At 41.5% G+C, this 20651-nt stretch overlaps 1 protein-coding gene across 4 annotated transcripts in view; it reads right to left on the reverse strand.

The window, feature by feature from the left end:
- Positions 1–333: 333 nt before the first annotated feature.
- The window catches only part of CCDC148 (coiled-coil domain containing 148), a 107136-nt gene continuing 86818 nt past the window's right edge, over positions 334–20651 (reverse strand). For all 4 annotated transcript variants that reach the window (XM_053407566.1, XM_053407538.1, XM_053407557.1 and 1 more), the window contains exons 13-15: positions 12157–12274; positions 1615–1755; positions 334–564 (exon numbers count right to left, since the gene is read on the reverse strand). In XM_053407566.1, the coding sequence (XP_053263541.1) occupies positions 412–564; positions 1615–1755; positions 12157–12274 (412 nt within the window). In that variant the 3' untranslated portion in view covers positions 334–411. The remainder of the gene's footprint in view (positions 565–1614; positions 1756–12156; positions 12275–20651) is intronic.

Consider the following 20651-nt stretch of genomic DNA (forward strand, 5'->3'; position numbering starts at 1 on the left):
TTGGACTTTCGCTTCTATTGTCCTTGACTGACATATGGTCCATTACCAGGCTCTACGTTGGCTACCCAATGCAAATAATTCGGTGCATTCCTATGTGGATGTGTGTCTCCAGCAGTTTTGCTTTTCAGATTTTCCTCTAAAAGAATGATTTCACCTGAAATAATTAGACTTGAAGCTTCAGTAAACTGTGTTGCCAAGAATGTGCTGTTAACAGAGCAGTGTTCAAGATTGTGGGGGAGTGTTAAAACGGTCTAATGAGCACTTCTTGGCAATACATTTTCACCAACATGACTCAGCCACAGTAACAGAACCCTTCACAACTTCGTATCCAACTTATTTCCTGAATTAAAATAGTTTATTCAAGGATTCTTAATAGGCTATTCCAAAAGATTCTGAATCTTTGATTAGTGCCTAGTTGTACATTTTAAAGACTACGGACTCCATGTCTTTCCTTGGAAGTCTGGGCGGAGGGATTTTAGGCAAAAGCTCCTGAGCGTAAAGTGTTTTATGTAGTCCAGCTTCTCGTAGAGCTAGCTCCACACGAACCCGGGTGTCGGAAATGATCTGTTAAAAAAAGGGGAGAAAGAGGACGTTTATATACAGTGGTACCTCGGGTTACATACACTTCAGGTTACAGGCTCCGCTAACCCAGAAATATTACCTCAGGTTAAGAACTTTGCTTCGGGATGAGAACAGAAATCGTGCGGCGGCACAGCAGCAGCTGCAGCAGGAGGCCCCATTAGCTAAAATGGTGCTTCAGGTTAAGAACAGTTTCAGGTTAAGAACGGACCTCTGGAACGAATTAAGTACTTAACCTGAGGTACCACTGTATATGAATCTGTAGGTATAGATTTTGAGAGAGTCATCTTGAAAGGAGCAGCATTGATTGCAATGCCATTTATTAAAAAGGCAACATATAACATACTAGCCTATCTGGTATTAGCCAGATGTGTATGGATAGTTTTGGATTACAGAAACATATACAGTAGAATCTCCACCTGACACATATGCCTAGATACTTCTGGGGAGTAGGGCATGCACCTATTGAACAGCTATTGAACACAGAGGTACAGAATACAGTGCGTGGTAACATGCAGGCAACTGTAGGTGCGAATTCAGGGCACTTAAATCCCAAATCTGCCTTCCAATATCTTAGTACAATATTGTAATGTGCTTGTATAGACAAATGGCCACTGCAGACTAAAAATATTGGCTGCTGAAGACTAAAAATATTGCAGCAGGCAGGCAACAATGGTAGTCAGAAGGAACTGATAACAGGGCAAAAAGTAAGCAAGAGCCGCAGTAGAGAAAGGTAGTACATAGAGAAGTGCCTCCTTGATTTGAATTTAGGTGTTCAGACATCCTTAAACAAACATGAGACTCCAAGCACAGCACAGAGCTGAGCAAAACTGGCCTCATGCAAAAGGGTTGACACTCTACCCTGTAACTCAATGAAGACTCTTAAAAATGGGGGGGGGGAGTTCTTTACGTTTCAGATACCTATATCTCCCACCTCCAGTGGTTTCCCACACAAAGCATAATTACTTCCTGCATTTAACCTTTTTGCTGTTGGTGTGGATGCACGCACACACATCAGGCAGGATGGACAACTACCTGGTCGTTAGTGAATGTATGCAACTCAAACAGAGGCTTTAGCAGAACAAATTCTTCTTCTGTTCCAATGCCCATCCGAGCTTTAGATGCCACTGTGTCGGCCATCATTCTTGCAGGGTCAAACTCTGCAACAACAGCAACCTAAGAGAGATGTGGAAATCATCAGCAGTGCAAATATTTTGTGCGACCCAAGATCACACCTTCCTGTTTCCATGCAGTAGGTCCAGCAGACAAAGGACGCACCATTTGATCTTTTTCGTCATTCTTTCCACCTAGTTAGGAAGGTCTGAGAGAAAACATGTTAAGGCAGAAAAGGAGGAAGACAGTATGTTTGAAGAATCAAAGTTATGGCATTGATAAGGAAGTTCTTTCTTCTAGAAATGCCATTACTTGTCAGAATAAATCAACCAATGATTCCATACCTATAATGTTCAAGTGTCCCCAAAGCCACATCCAGTTGGTCCAGAAGAATGCCATACTTGAGGGTACTGAAAGCTGCTAAAAGGTTCAGAAAAACAAACAGGAATAAACTCTTCCTGTTCAACAACCTAGTGTGGATAGTCTTCCTGGGTCAACAAGGCTATCTCAGTCCTGAATACGTGCTGGAAACCAAACTGAAATGCATATAAGTAATAAGTATTATCCAAAAACTTTTGCAGTTGAGGAACCGCCACACTCATAAGCACCTTATCCTAAAAAAAGAGACTAGCTGGAAATTATCCAGCACAGTTAGATATAAAGGGATTTAACAAGGGCTTTTATATAGAGGTCTCATCATGATTAGCATTAAACCAACTGAAACTTCATTCTCTTTCAAGGAAGCATTTACCACATATTGTACCTATTAGCCAGGCCTCCTCTGGCTACGACTTTAGGCGCCTGGAGGGGCAAGAATGAAGCACACAAGTTATTGGCTTCACTCCTCCACACCCTCGCACCTCACAAATTGCAAATTATACATAAAAAGCAGCTGCCGATAAAACTATCATCATTGTAGCATCTGTGGGATAACGAGTCTCATATAACCAACATGCTTAAGTGTAACCAATGCATGAAAGGGTTAAGACCACAGAGTAAGCTGTCCTGCCAGGCTTAGCATGGGTTATTCCCCCTCACCTTGGGAGGAACATATTGTTGTATCTTAGTCTACCTGATGAGTGGGCAAAGAGACTAAGTTGGTTGCTGCAGCTTAGCCACATGGCTTTCACAAGCCATTCTTGTGTTCCTATACCAATAATTTAGGAACCTTCACCACTTTGGAACTAAACTAAGTTTTATTGCAACTTTACTGACTGGTGTATGGAAAAGCACACGAACCTGACCTTTGGAGACTTTGCAAATAAATGAATTTTTAACTTACTAAACTTGTGGTGTTTTCCTACGCTGGGGGAAGAGGGAAGTTTTGGGACTCACAAGGGCATATTTTAAAAGGTCTAACAGCCTGTATTTTCACGCTTTACTTTGCTGCATATTTTGTGATTTTAAATCTCTGTTGAGGTTCTCTCACCAAAGAGTACTTGCCCCAAGCTTGGATCTTGATATCCAAGGAATTCCCTTTTTATACCTATTTTTTCCTTGAACCAACAGCATCATGGTTGGAATGGATGGAAGCAATATTATATACAAAGTACTATTTTGATCATGAAATAGGGGGACACGGATTGTACCACTTGGTGATATACAATTTTTATGACTTTCTATTGGGGAAGGGTAGGGTTATGCTGCTCCCCTCCACAGATTTAAATAACAGAAGAAGGTCACAAGGCTGAATGCGCTACCTTTGCCACTGCTGAACCCAGTGGCCACAATCTTCCATAATCCATGAACTCAAGAGTGTGTTAGAAGGGGCTCTATGTGCATATTGAGGTACTCACATAGCTTTCCTCCATGTGAGGTGGGATCCTGGACCACTCCTCATGTGTAAGAGGACTATGAAAACACATTGACCAGACATATCAGTGGTAGAGACCAGAGGCGGATTTAGGGCAGCATGACTGGTTCAGTTACACTGGGCATGGAGTCTCAAGAGTGCCATAACTATTAATTAAAATGGAGCTTGAGAGGCAGGGAGCACCAAATTTTGGCATCGCACAAGACACAGCTGAAATTTGAGCCTCTAATGCCCACCAACTGCAGGGACAAGGCAGGCTAGTCCACACAGTCCCACAAACCCATCAAGCCTTATTTCAGTGCACTGAAATCATCTTCTGAACGTTCTCTGTAGTAATGGCCCTTTGGCCATTTCTGGAAAAAGAAGTCTTTGAACTAATTGAACTAATGAAATAATGTAACATAAAGGAAACCTCATATATCAAACACAAAGAAAAGAAATCCAGAACTACATACGCAAGCTTTTAAAAGCCAGCTCTTGCAGATTCAGGCATATAGCCGGGAGTCATCCATCAAAAATGGCGTCCAGATGGAAATTTTGGAAGTTGATTAAAATTAACTGCACCCACTGGAAAACCCAATCCTTACTTTGGGTCAACCCACATAGCCATTTCAACTGTGGGGTCTACCAAGAACTGATACTAGCTGTTCTTTCTGTGTCCTTGGCATTCCAAAGTAAACATGAGCTTCATATAATAAAACATAGCTTCCTTTACCTCAGATGGTTCCTCTATTCAGATATTTCAGTTATTCATACAACACTAAGGGTGAACAGGGACCAGCTTTCTGTAAAAGCCCTTTCATCGAATAAAAGTGAACAGGAAAGCAGACCGATGGCAGCTGGTAACTTCCCTTTTATGTATGGTTTTATTTGATGAGTCACTTTAGAGGTTCATAGGATTCAGCATTCACCACAGGAAGGCTGGGGGGAAAGCTAACAAGCAGACTGGCTTAACTCTTTAGCTAAGGCAGCCTTTACCAATCTGCTGTCCTCCTTATGTTTTGAGCTACAACTCCTGTCAGCCCCAGCCAGCGTGGTGGCATTGGGTGGGGCTGATGGGAGTTGTAGTTCATAGCATCTGGCGGACACCAAGTTGGCAAAGGCCAAGCTAAGGTTTTTGCCCATTTCATATCCCTTCCTTCCACATTTGTGTTTTTTGATGGTCCTTGGATGCAAAACTAAAGAAATTCTGAATATTAAATGGCAGATAAGCACCTGAAATAAAAGTACCAGAAGGCTTGCATGATTCTCGCTCAGTGCTGCCATATAAACTCACTTCTCTGCAACAAATTATTGTTTGTTTGTTTGTTAGTTTAAAAACTTGTTCCCTTCGCATTGTATCCCAAACACTCCTGCAATAATGCCACATCTGAAAGGAGCTACACTGAATATAGAGCAATTTAAAAGATGAGTTGTGGATCTTTTATATGCCTCTGGAACCTGAAAAATAACCTTTTACAAAATCACACCACTTGAAAGGGGTCTTTCATAGTTGCTGTGTGGAGACTACCGTCATATAATTTCAACATGCAAACTGACCCTGGATTTGCCAGCCTCAAAACACTTGTTCTGCCTCTCTCCTCGTGATACACTATGCACCAAGTTGCTGAGACAGTTTTTTAGGCTGCAGAATGTGTTGTCATTCAGTATATGTAGACATAGGCTAATGGTGTTTTGGGGGGGAGGGGGACACAGCAAGAGCCCTGAGTATAAATCAATCTGAAGTAGAGCACAGTTGCTGACATATCTAATCAAGTGACTAATGCAAGAAAAAATACTGAGGAGCAAGCCAGGGAGCAGTTTGGATGTGGCTTTCCCCCCCAGAAACAGATCCTGTTTGTATCAGTTTGAAGTCACAGATAAGAGGATGGCATCATGGGGACCAAAACATAGATCAATACTGAAAGCCTGCCAATTGCAAGGGGACAAGAGCAGCAAAGGCGCAATTCAGTTATGACAAAAACCGCAAGTCAGTTAACTGGTGAGAATAATAACTGCAGGTTTAAAATGTGGGTTCTTATTGAAGTAGTGTCTTGTGAAAGGATGCTTAGCAGGAAAAGAATACATTTAAAATTGCCTGTGGTGGTTGTTTCTTTTTATCTAAGCCATGCAGTCAAGCTTGAAGCAATTTGTTATGCTTTTGTGAGATAAACTGTAGTTATGTTTGTTAGTTGCCATTTAAAATATCACCTGCAATAAGATACTGCAAATTACCATCTTTTTCCGTATATAAGACACCCCCATGTATAAGATTTCCCCCTATTTGGGGGGACTCCAAATTAATAAAACATTCGATGTATAAGAAGAGCCCCAATTTTAAACCTATTTTTTTGGGTAAAAAACAATAACCCTAGTCTTATACACGGAAAAATACGGTAATTTTAAAAACAAGGGAATGAACACACAGACAAATGGTTCTGTTGGACCGCTAGCTTATTAACCAGTGCAACCGATCTAGCAGTGGCATAGGAAGACCCTCCCCCTGCCCCTCTGATCTGGCCCTAGAATCCAAGATTCTTCCTAGTACTGCTGCACCTGCAACAGCCATAGCTGCTGCTGTGCCTGCACCTATTCCCTGCCCAAGCATAGTTCAGATGTGCCATGCAAAATTTTAATAACATGGTCAGAATGGAGGCTGAGCAGTTATCTATTTGGAGGGCAGGACTGCTATCAGTTCTACCCATGGGATCCCACAGGGCCTTAGCCAGGACACTCTTTGCCTCTCAGCAAAAAAATGGCACTCATAAACTACAGCTAGATCAGTATTTAGATAATCAACACATCCTGCAACTTAAAAAGGCAAACCTCATGGGGGGGGGGATCAAAGCCACGCCAATGCTTTTGGCAAATTAACATTTTGCCGCAATTTGAGCACTTGGTTAGTTCCCCCCTATGAGTGGGCTAGGGCCTGATGAATAAACACCTTCCAAAACGAAGAAATAGTGTAATATTTTAAAAGTGAAAGGCAATTTCAAGCCAAAGTCCATTGATTTCCCACCCTGCCCCACACAAGACATATTGCAGACCTGGGACAATGTGGTGACTCCAGCTGAAAACAGAAATTGAGTCATGATCTGAAAGGAGTAACACCAAGAAACATAATTACACTCCAGCAGATTCATAAAAAGGCTGGAAAAAACCCCAAACAAGCTCTACTTTAACTTCTTGTTTGAAAAAAAAAAAAAAGATCAGGAAAATACTCCTGACAAATGCAAAAATAATGCAGTCATCTTAGGTCAGGAAAGAAGAAACTAGGCACTGCATGCTGTTATACACTCACGTGGCTGGAATGAATCTTAAATTCTCCATCCAGCTTTTGAAATATTACAGGGATATGCCTTTTGTCTGGCTTATTTACAAAAACATTTGTGGTTAAAACAGCATTCAATGAGCCTGGCACATTCAGCTCAAAGTAATTTAAGTGACCGACACTTTCCCAGGTATAAGTACCCGTGAGTTCACATATAGAAGTGGGATTTATAATAGCTTTGGTACTGATTTATGCTTGTTGAGTTCAGCCTCCATAACTGGCCCACAGTCATATGAACAGGAATGCTGGACAAAGCCCTTTCTAGGCTCTCTGTATTCCCAGCCGTATGTTATGTTCAACACAGAAATTGTAGCACATTTTCCTGCATCTTCTCGCTTGGTTCACACAGTCACAAGTGAAGTGGGAGGCAACTTCTGTCTATTCCTAAGCAGTCTCCTACCAATCAGCAACATTATTTTGGCTTCATTTCAATGAACGCCTCCTTGAGAGTAAGTTCCATTGACCACAATGGAACTTACTTCTAAGTAAACATTCATAGAATTGTGCTCTTGGGCATTTAATTCTGACACAGTTCAAGTAACTGGTTTACTGGAAGAATGAAGGAATAAGTTTCTTGCAGAGAAGTTAAGCATTCTCCTTTTTCAGAAACTATAAATGCTGCCAACCCAAAATATTAAATTCAAGAACTAACCAAAACTATTAATTGTGTGTTTTAATGCCATTTTCATCTCCACACATCATTCAAGCCGTCTGTAGTGACTACAACAAGCTTTCAAACTGTTGGGGTGGAGACTCATTCTGGTTTGCAAACGCTCTAGATTGAAAACCATACCCAAGCAAATCCTGGGGAACATGTCTGAATCATGCTGGTGACAGCTGAGAGCTCGTACAGCAGTTTAGTATAAAGGATGTATAAATTCCATGATGTCAGACTTCCATTTTAGGTGAGAGGAGGGGAAGATGCGGAAGTTAATAGGAAATCACAAAATTATTTCCCACCCATACAAATGGTTCCCTTAAAAATGCATACTGCAAGAATATAGGAAGCTGACCCCTTGCATTGGACCAATCTGTGCTGCTGAAAGTTTATGCACATTTCAAAGTTGCCTATCAGCCTACATTCCTTTTTCCCACTTTCAACGCTGTAAGACTTGGTCCATTAGATGAGATGGATGGATGGATGGATGATCAGGCAGGCACCTGCTATGCTCTCAGACACGACGTCTCCCTGCTATGTGCCCATATGCCCAACCCCAATTCAATTTCAGACCCAGGTGGGGGGAAATGATTAAAGGCTCCCAATCCACATTCAATTCAATTCAAGGCTCCCAATCCACATAAGGGCCCCTTCACTGGCAATTTGTGTAAAAGTTCCTGGCACTAAAAGGCATAGATACAGAGATAATCTGGATTGGTTGAAGGTAGAACAACATGGTACAAAACATTCCCTGTCCATTTTATCAAGGTACCGTATTTTTTCATGTATAACACCCCCCGTGTATAAGACGCCCCCTATTTTGGGGGACTCAACATTTAGAAAATGGGGGGGAGATTGCCCCTGTGTATAAGACTACCCCCCGTTTTTAACATTATTTTTTAGTTTTAAAAAACCCTAGTCTTATACACGGAAAAATACGGTACTTTCCACTTTATGAGTAGATACTTATCTAATGCGGCTCTTTCTCATATTAACAAAATGAAACTGAAAATGTGGGGTGATCATAGTGTGTGGAAATTATCTTCTCGAAAAGCCTACTAGACCCATACACATGGCAGAGGGGGGCACACTATCGGTGGAATTCACCTAGCAAACCTCATCAACAGGCTGCCTGAATGACCTGTGGGAACCCCCAGAACAGTCCATGGGGTGAGGGGAAGGGGTATTATTCTATCTGGCAAGCTGTTCTGCTTGCACAGATACAATGTCTGTAATGGTGATGAATTCTTTGTTGTTGTTGTTGTTTAGTCGTTTAGTCGTGTCCGACTCTTCGTGACCCCATGGACCAGAGAACGCCAGGCACCTCTGTCCTCCACTGCCTCCCGCAGTTTGGTCAAACTCATGCTGGTAACCTCGAAAACACTATCCAACCATCTCGTCCTCTGTCGCCCCCTTCTCCTTGTGCCCTCCATCTTTCCCAACATCAGGGTCTTTTCCAGGGAGTCTTCTCTTCTCATGAGGTGGCCAAAGTACTGGAGCCTCAGCTTCACAATCTGTCCTTCCAGTGAGCACTCAGGGCTGATTTCCTTAAGAATGGAGAGGTTTGATCTTCTTGCAGTCCATGGGACTCTCAAGAGTCTCCTCCAGCACCATAATTCAAAAGCATCAATTCTTCGGCGATCAGCCTTCTTTATGGTCCAGCTCTCACTTCCATACATCACTACTGGGAAAACCATAGCTTTAACTATACGAACCTTTGTTGGCAAGGTGATGTCTCTACTTCTCAAGATGCTGTCTAGGCCTGTCATTGCCCTTCTCCCAAGAAGCAGGCGTCTTTTAATTTTGTTACTGATGTCACCATCTGCAGTGATCATGGAGCCCAAGAAAGTAAAATCTCTCACTGCCTCCATTTCTTCCCCTTCTATTTGCCAGGAGGTGATGGGACCAGTGGCCATGATCTTCGTTTTTTTGATGTTGAGCTTCAGACCATATTTTGCGCTCTCCTCTTTCACCCTCATTAAAAGGTTCTTTAATTCTTCCTCACTTTCTGCCATCAAGGTTGTGTCATCTGCATATCTGAGGTTGTTGATATTTCTTCCGGCAATCTTAATTCCAGCTTGGGATTCATCCAGCCCAGCCTTTCGCATGATGAATTCTGCATATAAGTTAAATAAGCAGGGAGACAAAATACAGCCTTGTCGTACTCCTTTTCCAATTTTGAACCAATCAGTTGTTCCATATCCAGTTCTAACTGTAGCTTCTTGTCCCACATAGAGATTTCTCAGGAGACAGATGAGGTGATCAGGCACTCCCATTTCTTTAAGAACTTGCCATAGTTTGCCGTGGTCGACACAGTCAAAGGCTTTTGCATAGTCACTGAAGCAGAAGTAGATGTCTTTCTACTCTAGCTTTCTCCATAATCCAGCGCATGTTTGCAATTTGGTCTCTGGTTCCTCTGCCTCTTCTAAATCCAGCTTGCACTTCTGGGAGTTCTCGGTCCACATACTGCTTGAGCCTTCCTTGTAGAATTTTAAGCATAACCTTGCTAGCGTGTGAAATGAGTGCAATTGTGCGGTAGTTGGAGCACTCTTTGGCACTGCCCTTCTTTGGGACTGGGATGTAGACTGATCTTCTCCAATCTTCTGGCCACTGCTGAGTTTTCCAAACTTGCTGGCATATTGAGTGTAGCACCTTAACAGCATCATCTTTTAAAATTTTAAATAGTTCAGCTGGAATACCATCACTTCCACTGGCCTTGTTATTTGCAGTGCTTTCTAAGGCCCATTTGACTTCACTCTCCAGGATGTCAGGCTCAAGGTCAGCAACTACACTACCTGGGGTATACGAGACATCCATTTCTTTCTGGTATAATTCCTCTGTGTATTCTTGCCACCTCTTCTTGATGTCTTCTGCTTCTGTTAGGTCCTTTCCACTTTTGTCCTTTATTATGGAAATCTTTGTACGAAATGTTCCTTTCATATCTCCAATTTTCTTGAACAGATCTCTGGTTCTTCCCATTCTATTGCTTTCCTCTGTTTCTTTGCATTGCTCGTTTAAGAAGGTCTTCTTGTCTCTCCTTGCTATTCTTTGGAAATCTGTATTCAATTTCCTGTATCTATCACTATCTCCCTCGCATTTTGCTTGCCTTCTCTCCCCCGCTATTTGTAAGTCCTCATTGGACAGCCACTTTGCTTTCTTGCATTTCCTTTTCATTGGGATGGTTTTCGTTGCTGCCTCCTGTATAATGTTACGAGCCTCCATCCATAGTTCTTCAGGCACTCTGTCCACCAAATCTAAATCCTTAAACCTGTTCCTCACTTCCACTGTGTATTCATAAGGGATTTGACTTAGATTGTATCTTACCGGCCCAGTGGATTTTCCTACTTTCTTCAGTTTAAGCTTGAATTTTGCTATAAGAAGCTGATGATCTGAGCCACAGTCAGCTCCAGGTCTTGTTTTTGCTAACTATATAGAGCTTCTCCATCTTTGGCTGCAGAGAATATAATCAATCTGATTTTGATGCTGCCCATCTGGTGATGTCCATGTGTAGAGTCGTCTCTTGTGTTGTTGGAAAAGCGTGTTTGTGATGACCAGCTTGTTCTCTTGACAGAACTCTATTAGCCTTTGCCCTGCTTCGTTTTGATCTCCAAGGCCAAACTTGCCAGTTGTTCCTTTTATCTCTTGACTCCCTACTTTAGCATTCCAATCCCCTATAATGAGAAGAACATCCTTCTTTGGTGTGACTTCTATAAGGTGTTGTAAGTCTTCATAGAATTGGTCTATTTCAGTTTCTTCAGCACCAGTAGTTGGTGCATAAACTTGGATTACTATGATGTTAAAAGGTCTGCCTTGGATTCGTATCGAGATCATTCTATCATTTTTGAGATTGCATCCCAGTACAGCTTTCGCCACTCTTTTGTTGACTATGAGGGCCACTCCATTTCTTTTACGGGTTTCTTGCCCACAGTAGTAGATGTGATGGTCATCCGAACTGAATTCGCCCATTCCCGTCCATTTTAGTTCACTGATGCCCAGGATGTCAATATTTATTCTTGCCATCTCATTTTTGACCACCTCCAACTTACCCAGGTTCATGGTTCTTACATTCCAGGTTCCTATGCAATATTTTTCTTTACAGCATTGGACTTTCCTTTCGCTTCCAGGCATATCCGCAACTGAGCGTCCTTTCGGCTTTGGCCCAGCCGCTTCATCAGCTCTGGATCTACTTGTACTTGCCCTCCGCTCTTCCCCAGTAGCATGTTGGACGCCTTCCGACCTGAGGGGCTCATCTTCCAGCGTCATAACTTTTATATGCCTGTTGTCTTTGTCCATGGAGTTTTCTTGGCAGGGATACTGGAGTGGCTTGCCGGTTCCTCCTCCAGGTGGATCACGTTTGGTCAAAACTCTCCACTATGACCTGTTCATCTTGGGTGCCCTGCTCGGCATAGCTCATAGCTTCTCTGAGTTCTTCAAGCCCCTTCGCCACGGCAAGGCAGTGATCCATGAAGGGGGTTGAATTCTACCCCAAGACTATTTTTAGATTTCACTGTTGACAGTGTCTGCTGCATGCATTAATCTAGCAATGATCATGCACAGATACAAACCAAACAGCAAGTGATGAAACAAAGCTAAAAAGATTGAGAAGCCCTTTTTTCATGTCTTGAGGGACTGATCTCTCAAATTGCACATAAAAAGGCTCGGGTTATACAATTAAAAAGATACCTGTTGCCTGAGAGCATCAAGACGTCTCTTCCTTTCTTCTTCCTCATGGGCTTCTTTGAGTATTGCTTCTCTTTTCTCCATCAAGCGCTTTTCCAAAAGCTTTTGTCTAAACTGAACTCTTTGAACAGGAAAACATGAAGTCAATGATCTGTCTTCTAATACTATTTAATAGTTTTATGTAGGGATGGGGGGGGGAGAAATTCAATTCAGTTCACATTTAAAGGAGAACATATCAAATCTGCACTTTTCGAAAAAATATGAGAAGCAAAATATGAGACAGACATCCTTCAAAATTAATTTACTTGAATTTTGCGATGTGGTTCTCCAACTAAATCATGTTCACAAGTGGCAATTGCTTGTAAAAAATTGTACATTAGTCAAAACTGAAAACAAAAATATGTGTATTAGGAGAATTTCTATGCTGATGAATTTCTATGACAATTAAAAAAGATTGCCCCAGAAATGGAGAGAAATGAATTTAAGAATTAAAAAATGAGAAATTGGAAGAACCAAGGTTGACGGATCCTTCCAGATCCCTAATTAGGAACAATTAAAATCTTATTCAGAAGCAACAATCGAATCAATACTTTTCTTAGATCTGGATGTGTAGAGTGAATGTTCTAAATTTGGTAAAAGATTCAAAATCACATATGGATACTGACAATCCCAGATACATTGTGTGAATGTCAAAATAAATAGCTGATTATCCTATTTCGGCAGCTTTCAATAATCACAGATACAGTTCTTAGTTTTTGGAGTGTTTAGTATTCATTGACCTTGCATCACTGTACTAAATTCACTAAATATTTGCAGAAGAGCTGAAAGAATGACGGCTGCATCGTCTCAATATTTTTCACATTCTTAATAGCCATTCTTATTGTTTTCTGTTCTAATCTACTTGGTTAGCAATGTCCTGTTTGGAAATAAATCTTGAGACTGATGGAAGTAATGTCTGAAGGATTTTTTTTATTAAGATTAACTCTTGACATCTGTAGACCATTACAAAAGCAAGAAACTGACTGTGTACAAATGATTGCTTTTCAGATACATGGAGGCAATATTTGGACACCTATCATAGACTGAGGGCTGGCTCATAGCAATAATGTGGGCCAAGTTGTAATGTGATGAAATGGGAGAGCATCTCTGGGCCACCAGAAGTACAGGATTGTGTGACAAAAGTTACCAGAAGTTCATGGTTGCGTAATGGTCCTAAACAAATGCCCTCCACACCAGGGAAGCTGCTATTTGCATTTAAAAGGAAGCTGTCATTGGTGCTTCATAGCTTTGGGAAGGTGGGTTTTGTTAAAACCATAGTAGGGAAAGAGTAAGTATTCATACAATTAACATCACATCTACTTTGGCTCTGGCTCACTCCAACAGCATCTACATTTAAGGGGGTGGGGGCTGACCAGTGAGCAGCAAAGCCTGGTGTTAATGTAATGAAGTTACCAGAAAACGGGAGGGAAATTAGATGAATATATGAAAATTCTTCTAGGGAGACAAGGCACAAGGGCAATCTGAGTACTGCAAACATGTCAGTTGTGTAGGTGTGCCTTATTCACCTGGAGGAACATCATAATGGCATTGCTTAACACACTTTTTCATATGGTCTACAGAGGTTTTCTTATACCTTGAAATAATGTTGTTCCTTCTGCTTCAAAGAAATCTCCTAGTGTGAGAGTGAAGCACAATCAGACCTTTCCTTCCCCCCATGCCAGTTTTAACTAAGTATTGTGGTTAAGTAACATTTTAAAAAAACAACCAAGTTGAATAATGAGCTTAGTTTACTGGTTTCAGTAATGCCACCTTTTGAAGCACTGTGAATACACATTCATTTAATTTCCGATAAGCATAATTTCATTAAAATGGCTTACAGAATGTGTCTCATACATATTTAACAGGAAATTTTGGGACCATGTTTATTGTAAGAGCTTTAAAAGATCATTATAGACACGTTTATAATATGTACAATATTTCACCAAGAAAGCTCTTCCCTATTTTGACTCAAATAAATATTCATAGAGGTACAGCAAAAGGGAAACTATGATAACAGTCAAAGAGAAAATGAGAGGTTCAAGAAAGCTTTTCCATTGCCATCGCTGATCATTCTGCTTCTGTGGGATGTTCGAAAATTTGGATCAAATGATTAAGACTCCAGTTTTGCATACCTACCTTAATGTATCTCAATCAATTACCGCTGGTTGGGTAACCTTTTCTGTTGAGGGCTGTATTTCTTCAACAGAAATACAGAAATGCATGCTGGTAATAGGTAGTGCTGAAACCAGCAGTGGGCTGGGGCAGAGCCAAAAAGTGGGCAAAGGCAAGAAGAGTCTGCCATCACTGAGCAGAGACTATGTGGAAGCAGTAGAGTCTAGTCCATTAGGGCAAGCTAAACACCTCTCTATCAACCTCAGGCTTGATTCCTCCAAACCCACCCTCTTGCTTTTTAACAGCCCTTGTAGAAATCAGCAGGGAGGAGGTTAGGGACAAAAGTTAGCCCTACCTGCCAATGACTCTAGCTCCACCTACCGTTGACCTCCTTGCCTTTCACTCCACCAGTCCCAATGGGCACCAGCCAGCATTGTGGGGGAAGGAAGATCAGAGACTCTTACTAGCAAGAGACAGAAGGAATGGCAAAGTCAGCAGCTGCTGGAGTTTGCACCACATATGTGTGCAGCTGCCAAACTGGGTAAGAATGCCCAGCATGAGCAATGATGTCAGTTTCCACTGCTGCCTCATATCTACTACATATATGAAATCCATTCCACCACTGCTCAATAGCAGTGGTGACTTCTACCTGCCCCTTGCATACCACCTTACCAGCTGCTGCTAAGTTCAGCCTCTGCTCCTACCTATTACGATTCATTGTTTTCGAAACTAGATTTTGAAAAATAACCTATTAGATACGTCTGCAATCTCCCCAAAGCAATACATGGGATTACTTAGAACTGTAGTCAATAGTGCCTATTTATGGTTTTATAGCTTCTAACACTTTCCTATACTCTTCAATTTGTTAAGAATGTTGGCAAGTGCATACATCAAAAGGCTGGCGCTTGATGTGATACTATAAGCTGCAGCAATGAAAGAGACTTTGATTTTCTTTGCCCGGAGAGCACTCCCCAGACACAAGGAACAGGGCATTTAGCCCTATTCAGCTTCCTAAAGCAACATCAGACGCTTAGCATCTACAACCTTGCTTGGCTAACAATTAACCCATACTCCAAGCTACTTCATACTCCAAATCAATTAAGCCTTTACTCTACAGGAACGATTCTGTGTCAGAGTCATTATAAACAGACCCAGTACATTATTCACACATGTGCATATACTGCATACTACATTACCATTTACCAGCACAGAAATGTTATACCACTATCCCAGATATCATGGCCACCCTACTTACAGAATCAACAGTAACCACTTCCTCTGTGCCATCAGGTAACATTATGAATGCAAGGATAGGTTGACACAAGCCCATTTTGCATGGAGGCTACTCTAATTTGTGAACAAACCACATAACTGGATTCAACAACGGATGAGATTAGAAAACCTACTAATGCAACAACCACTTACCATTAGGGTTTTTTTTAATGCAGTTTTATTCTGTATATTTGGGTCCTTTACAGTTTGATCATCTATTTGCCATTGGCTCATTACTTCTTTATTAGGTAAAAGTTATCTAGGCCATAGCAACATCCTTTATCCAATTTTATAACACTTCTTAGAACTAACACACACACACACACACACCATAAAAGCAGCAAGGGGGGGGCTCAAATTATGATTGGAAGAGCAGAGCTGTGGGAGGTCTTTAACTGCTTCTCATATGTATTTCTTCATCCAAATCATACATACCCACAGATGTTGTCCATCCTTCTCAGGGAAATAATTCCCTTGCAGAACTAATAGTAGCTTCTCCACCCCACCCTACCACTGCTTAAGTAAAAACAAAACCACTGGGAAATCTGACTACTGATCTTCCCAACAACATATCTTGCAGGATAGGCTGTTGCCATGCATGGCATAATAAATATTTTAAAATATTATGGATTGAATTTTTAACATAATTGATTTGGTAAATTAAAGATTACAGAACCATTTGTGCTCCTGTCGTAGAGAAAAAGAAGATCACAACTGAGATATATCCAAAGCACTGATTCAAACCTTGTAACTTGATTTGTGAATTTATCATTTCTCACCAATACAAACGATCAGACTCAGTGAGATCAGGCAGCTGTCTGATTTACAGCCAGCCAGCCAACTAGGGTTGCATAACAATGGAATAATCACTTTAAATCATTGTGCTTTCTACTGGTCCTGAGTCACAGTAACTTCTTGCGCACCTTAGACACAACTGAACATTTAGCTATGGAAAATAAAAGTTACATCTCACTTTCTTATACCTGGCTATTAAATGCTAGCCCAAAAAGGGTATTCTTACAGGTATTTGAGGTAAGACTTTGGGGGGCCCCTTAGGGGAGAAATTATTCTCACAATTGTGGGCAGCCCTTGAGATGACTACTCAAATTGGTGCATGCTTAATACAGCTCAAGCACTCATGGGCAACTTCAAAGACCATGATGGAACAAAGAAAAGAAAGAAACTTTAGCCTACATCACACTCACACTGGTCTAGGTTTTATGGGTCAAAACTGGCACCTGGAATTGTGTCTAGAAGACAGCATGGAACCACTGAGGCACTAGTGAGATGTTCTCTTTGCATATTATCCAGCTGAGGTAACATTTCACAATGGAAGTGTCAGGGCAAATGTAATGGGTTTATCTAACTCACCACTGCCAATACTAAGTGGAAGAGGTTCTCCAAGGTTTCAGGCAGGAGTCTCCCCCCCCCCATCTCAAGATCAACCAGGGATGGATCCTGTGATCTTCTGCATGCAAAACACAGTCTCTATGGCAAAGCTATGGCCCTTTCTCAAAGTCCATGGTGCACACACAGAGGGCTTGAAGAGAGCAAGGGTCCTGACTCACTTTTTGTGCAGGGTATCAAGAAGGTAACAAACAATGAGAGCTTCCCCACTGCTTAGGAGGGGAAATGGCAAGGGAAGTTCAACCCGCCCCAAAACTGCTGTGGGAATTAAGAGTGGAATTCAATGCTGTGCTGTTATATATGCTCTTATTTACTGAAGAAGATATATGACTATATGACTAATGGATGCTTGGCCCAGACTGAATAGAATGGGTGAGAGCCAGTTCTCAAAATATGGAAATTTGCTACAATCGCACAAACTTACTGATCAAGAAACACTTTAAGGCTGAAAAAAATGAAAAACTAGCCGTGGTTGAATACCATCTGTTATTATTATTTCTACCCACCACCACTGATTTACTTTTATTTTGCTGTACAGCCAAAAAAAAAGGCTTCCAATAAAGCTTATAGCTGACATTGATAAGACAGTCCCTGTCCTCAGGTTTATAATCTAAAAAGGAAAGGAAAGAGGATTGGAAGGTGGGAGGGAGGGAAGTAAAAAAAACCCCAAACGTAGGCACGATTTGTTATGTCACAGAGTTCCTGTAACAACCAGCTGGAATGGAAAGAATTCAAGAAGAGGAGTAATTCCAAGTTGATGGTCTTTTAGGAGATCTGATGGAGAGGACCTATAGTCCCATTTCTTTCCTTTTTCTGAAGCCAGATGGAGTGATTGTTACAAGAGCAAACAACCAGCAGTACCCTCCGTCCTGTTAGGGTGTAACTTCAGTCACTTATCTGCGTCTGGTTCCCCACTATGGCCAGAAACTGCAAGCTAGACCCGTATGAAATAAGGAAGCAGAAGTGGCTGTCACTAGCACATCGATTCCTCTGAAAGACAAACCTCTGCACAATATTGCCTATTCTGGCAGCTTCAGGCAGAAGGCAAGACTGGACTTGCAGCACTCCATAAGAGAAGTCTTATTAATGCTTGCCAGGTCTTGCAGCTGAGTTGCCAACACTTCATCAGCAGGCCATCGTTGTTCCTAGGTGAAGATCATTCATCAAGGCAACCAGTGCAATCTCGAATTCACTGTCAGATCAAAATTCAGATAGGAAAGCCTCTAGAAAACTGATCTGGAGAGTATGAAACTAGAAGTCCCACTCAATAGCCTTCTCTAAAAATGAAAGGATTGAAACAGGAAATCACATTAAATATGTATGGTATAGTGTATATGGGGAGAGTTAGTGTGATGGCATGGGTCCCACAATTAACAACATAACCCTGTCCTGGACCCTTCCCACCCAGTGCTAATAAGCTGGGATAACAAGGACCCAGCTGCTCCAAATGGTATCCTGCCAGACCTGAAGAACAAGGGATTCTCTTTATCCAATGGATTCCTCGTTACTTATTTGCATCATTAATGTTATTAACTGCAGACAGGATTTAGTCTTAAGCAACATTAATGTAACTTTGTGATATTAACAATCTTATGAGTGAGTTCAATGGGATTTACTCCCAGATAAGTATGCATAGGATGACAGCCTAGATCTTAGCCCAGAGATAATGCTGACATGGCCTTGCTTTGGCTTATGGGTAGACAGAGAGCAAATCCTTTTAACTGAATCTCACATTCCATTTCCTAACTTATGCGATGGAGTTCCAAAATGGGGAGTTGGCTCTTGGCTTATACTTTCATACATGTACTTTTAAAATGAAATTTGCAGGGTGGGGTGGGAGAGGAGCTTGTTTTCAATACAGCCTGTGTTTCTTTTACAATTCCCAAATAATTAGCTTCTCAAAACTCTGTAGAAAATCTCCTACCAAGGATCTCATTATATCTTCAAGGCTAGGTTTCATTTTGAAGCTGTGTGGATACTGCACATTCCCCCAGAAACCTGACAAAAGCATAGTTCTGGGTTAAATTCACAGAATTTGTTAAGTTAGGGTGACCATGAAGAGCTTATATGGGGATTGTAGGTACCAAGTGCAGAATTCACATCCATCTCTCATCTGACACTTAAAACATGAATATGAACCAAATCCTCAGATCATGGCAATATGTGCTTTCCATGTCAGGAGGGAAATGCTTTGACAAGTGAATACTTTAAGCAGAACTGATGCCTCAGAGTAAAGGTTATATAATGAATGGAGCTCAAAGGCAGATCAATGAAGATAAGTTGCCCTGAAGATTCAACATACTTCAAATTTGGAGCTGGGAAGAACTGCAGGTGAATTCTGCAGGTGAATTGCTGAGGGGAAAGTGAATCAAATCTGTCACACTTTTAAAAAAAAGAAGAGAGAGAGAGAGAAACAAATGAAAGGAATGAAAAGACTCACAGAGAGAGAGAGAGAGAGAGAGAGAGAGAGAGAGAGAATTCAAGAAAAAATAGTTTTAAATAGGTATGAAAGGGGCAAATTGGCATTACAATAATGTACAGAACAGGCCGTTCCCAACATCATTTATATTGTGAAATCCTGATTATTTGTGCTCATTTTGAGGCGGTCATGCTGCTTCATATCCTGCAACTTCCTTTTGAAATCTCGAAGGGCAGCTAGAAGGTGATGGTGTGGAGGCAGCCAGGGGGAGCTGGATGTTGCAACACTCGGGTGTGGTGGACACCAATGAAAATTAATGTAGACTGGCTGCCCTGGGTGTGTGAGGAAAGGGAAGCAGCAAACCTAAGAGTGCCTCCTTATGCATATCTACTCAGAAGTAGATACGAGTTCAATCACCATATAGGTGGGTAGAGGATTGCAGGCTTCAACACCATTCACAACCCCTAAATGCCTCCTTGTTGTAACCTGCTTAAATTACAGCAATTTAACACATTTATATTAATCAATGACATTAATTCTCAGACACTGATCACAGCCTGAAGCCTCTGAACTCTGGATCATTAGGCAAGTATTTCACTCAATTGAAGGGATTACTGAAGACATCTTTTCCCATTCAACATCTAAGTATGAACTGCTGTCATCGCTGTGGTTCTTAGTTTTTATTTTATTTTATGATCACTACAGAAAACATTTAGGCAGCGTGCCTGACCCTTTATTGGCCTTGGGCAAAACCTGCAGATAAAAGTCTCTCAGTCCCCAAATGGATTGACAGCCGCAATGAAGGGAAAAAAACCACAAGGCATAGTCTAAAGAAAGGGCAAATTATTTCTATAACAAGCAGCTCAGCAACATGCAACAGAGGAAAGAGGTGGGTTACTATCCAGCATTGCCTTCCAAATAGAGACATTTAATGTTCCTTGCTTGCTGTAAGAATTGTAATAATAAAAAAGAGTTTCAGAAAAGGAGCTAGGCCGCCTTATCAGAGCCACAGGGAAGCTGCAGGGTATCCCTTCCTTTGAATGGAAGCTGACAGAATTTGAAAGCTGATCTCTGCATAGCCTACAATCATGTGCATACTGTGAGCCAAAAGCTATAGGATAGTTATTGCAGAGGGAAAAAAGGTCTCCTGATTCTGAAGAGAGCTACAGCCAGTTTTCATACTTAGAAAAGGCACTAGAACAGAGGTGTGGAACCTGTGGCCACTCCAGATGTCATTGGAACCTGAGAG

Source organism: Podarcis raffonei, chromosome 1, assembly GCF_027172205.1.
Source record: "Podarcis raffonei isolate rPodRaf1 chromosome 1, rPodRaf1.pri, whole genome shotgun sequence".
In the NCBI taxonomy this organism is placed as follows: domain Eukaryota; kingdom Metazoa; phylum Chordata; class Lepidosauria; order Squamata; family Lacertidae; genus Podarcis; species Podarcis raffonei.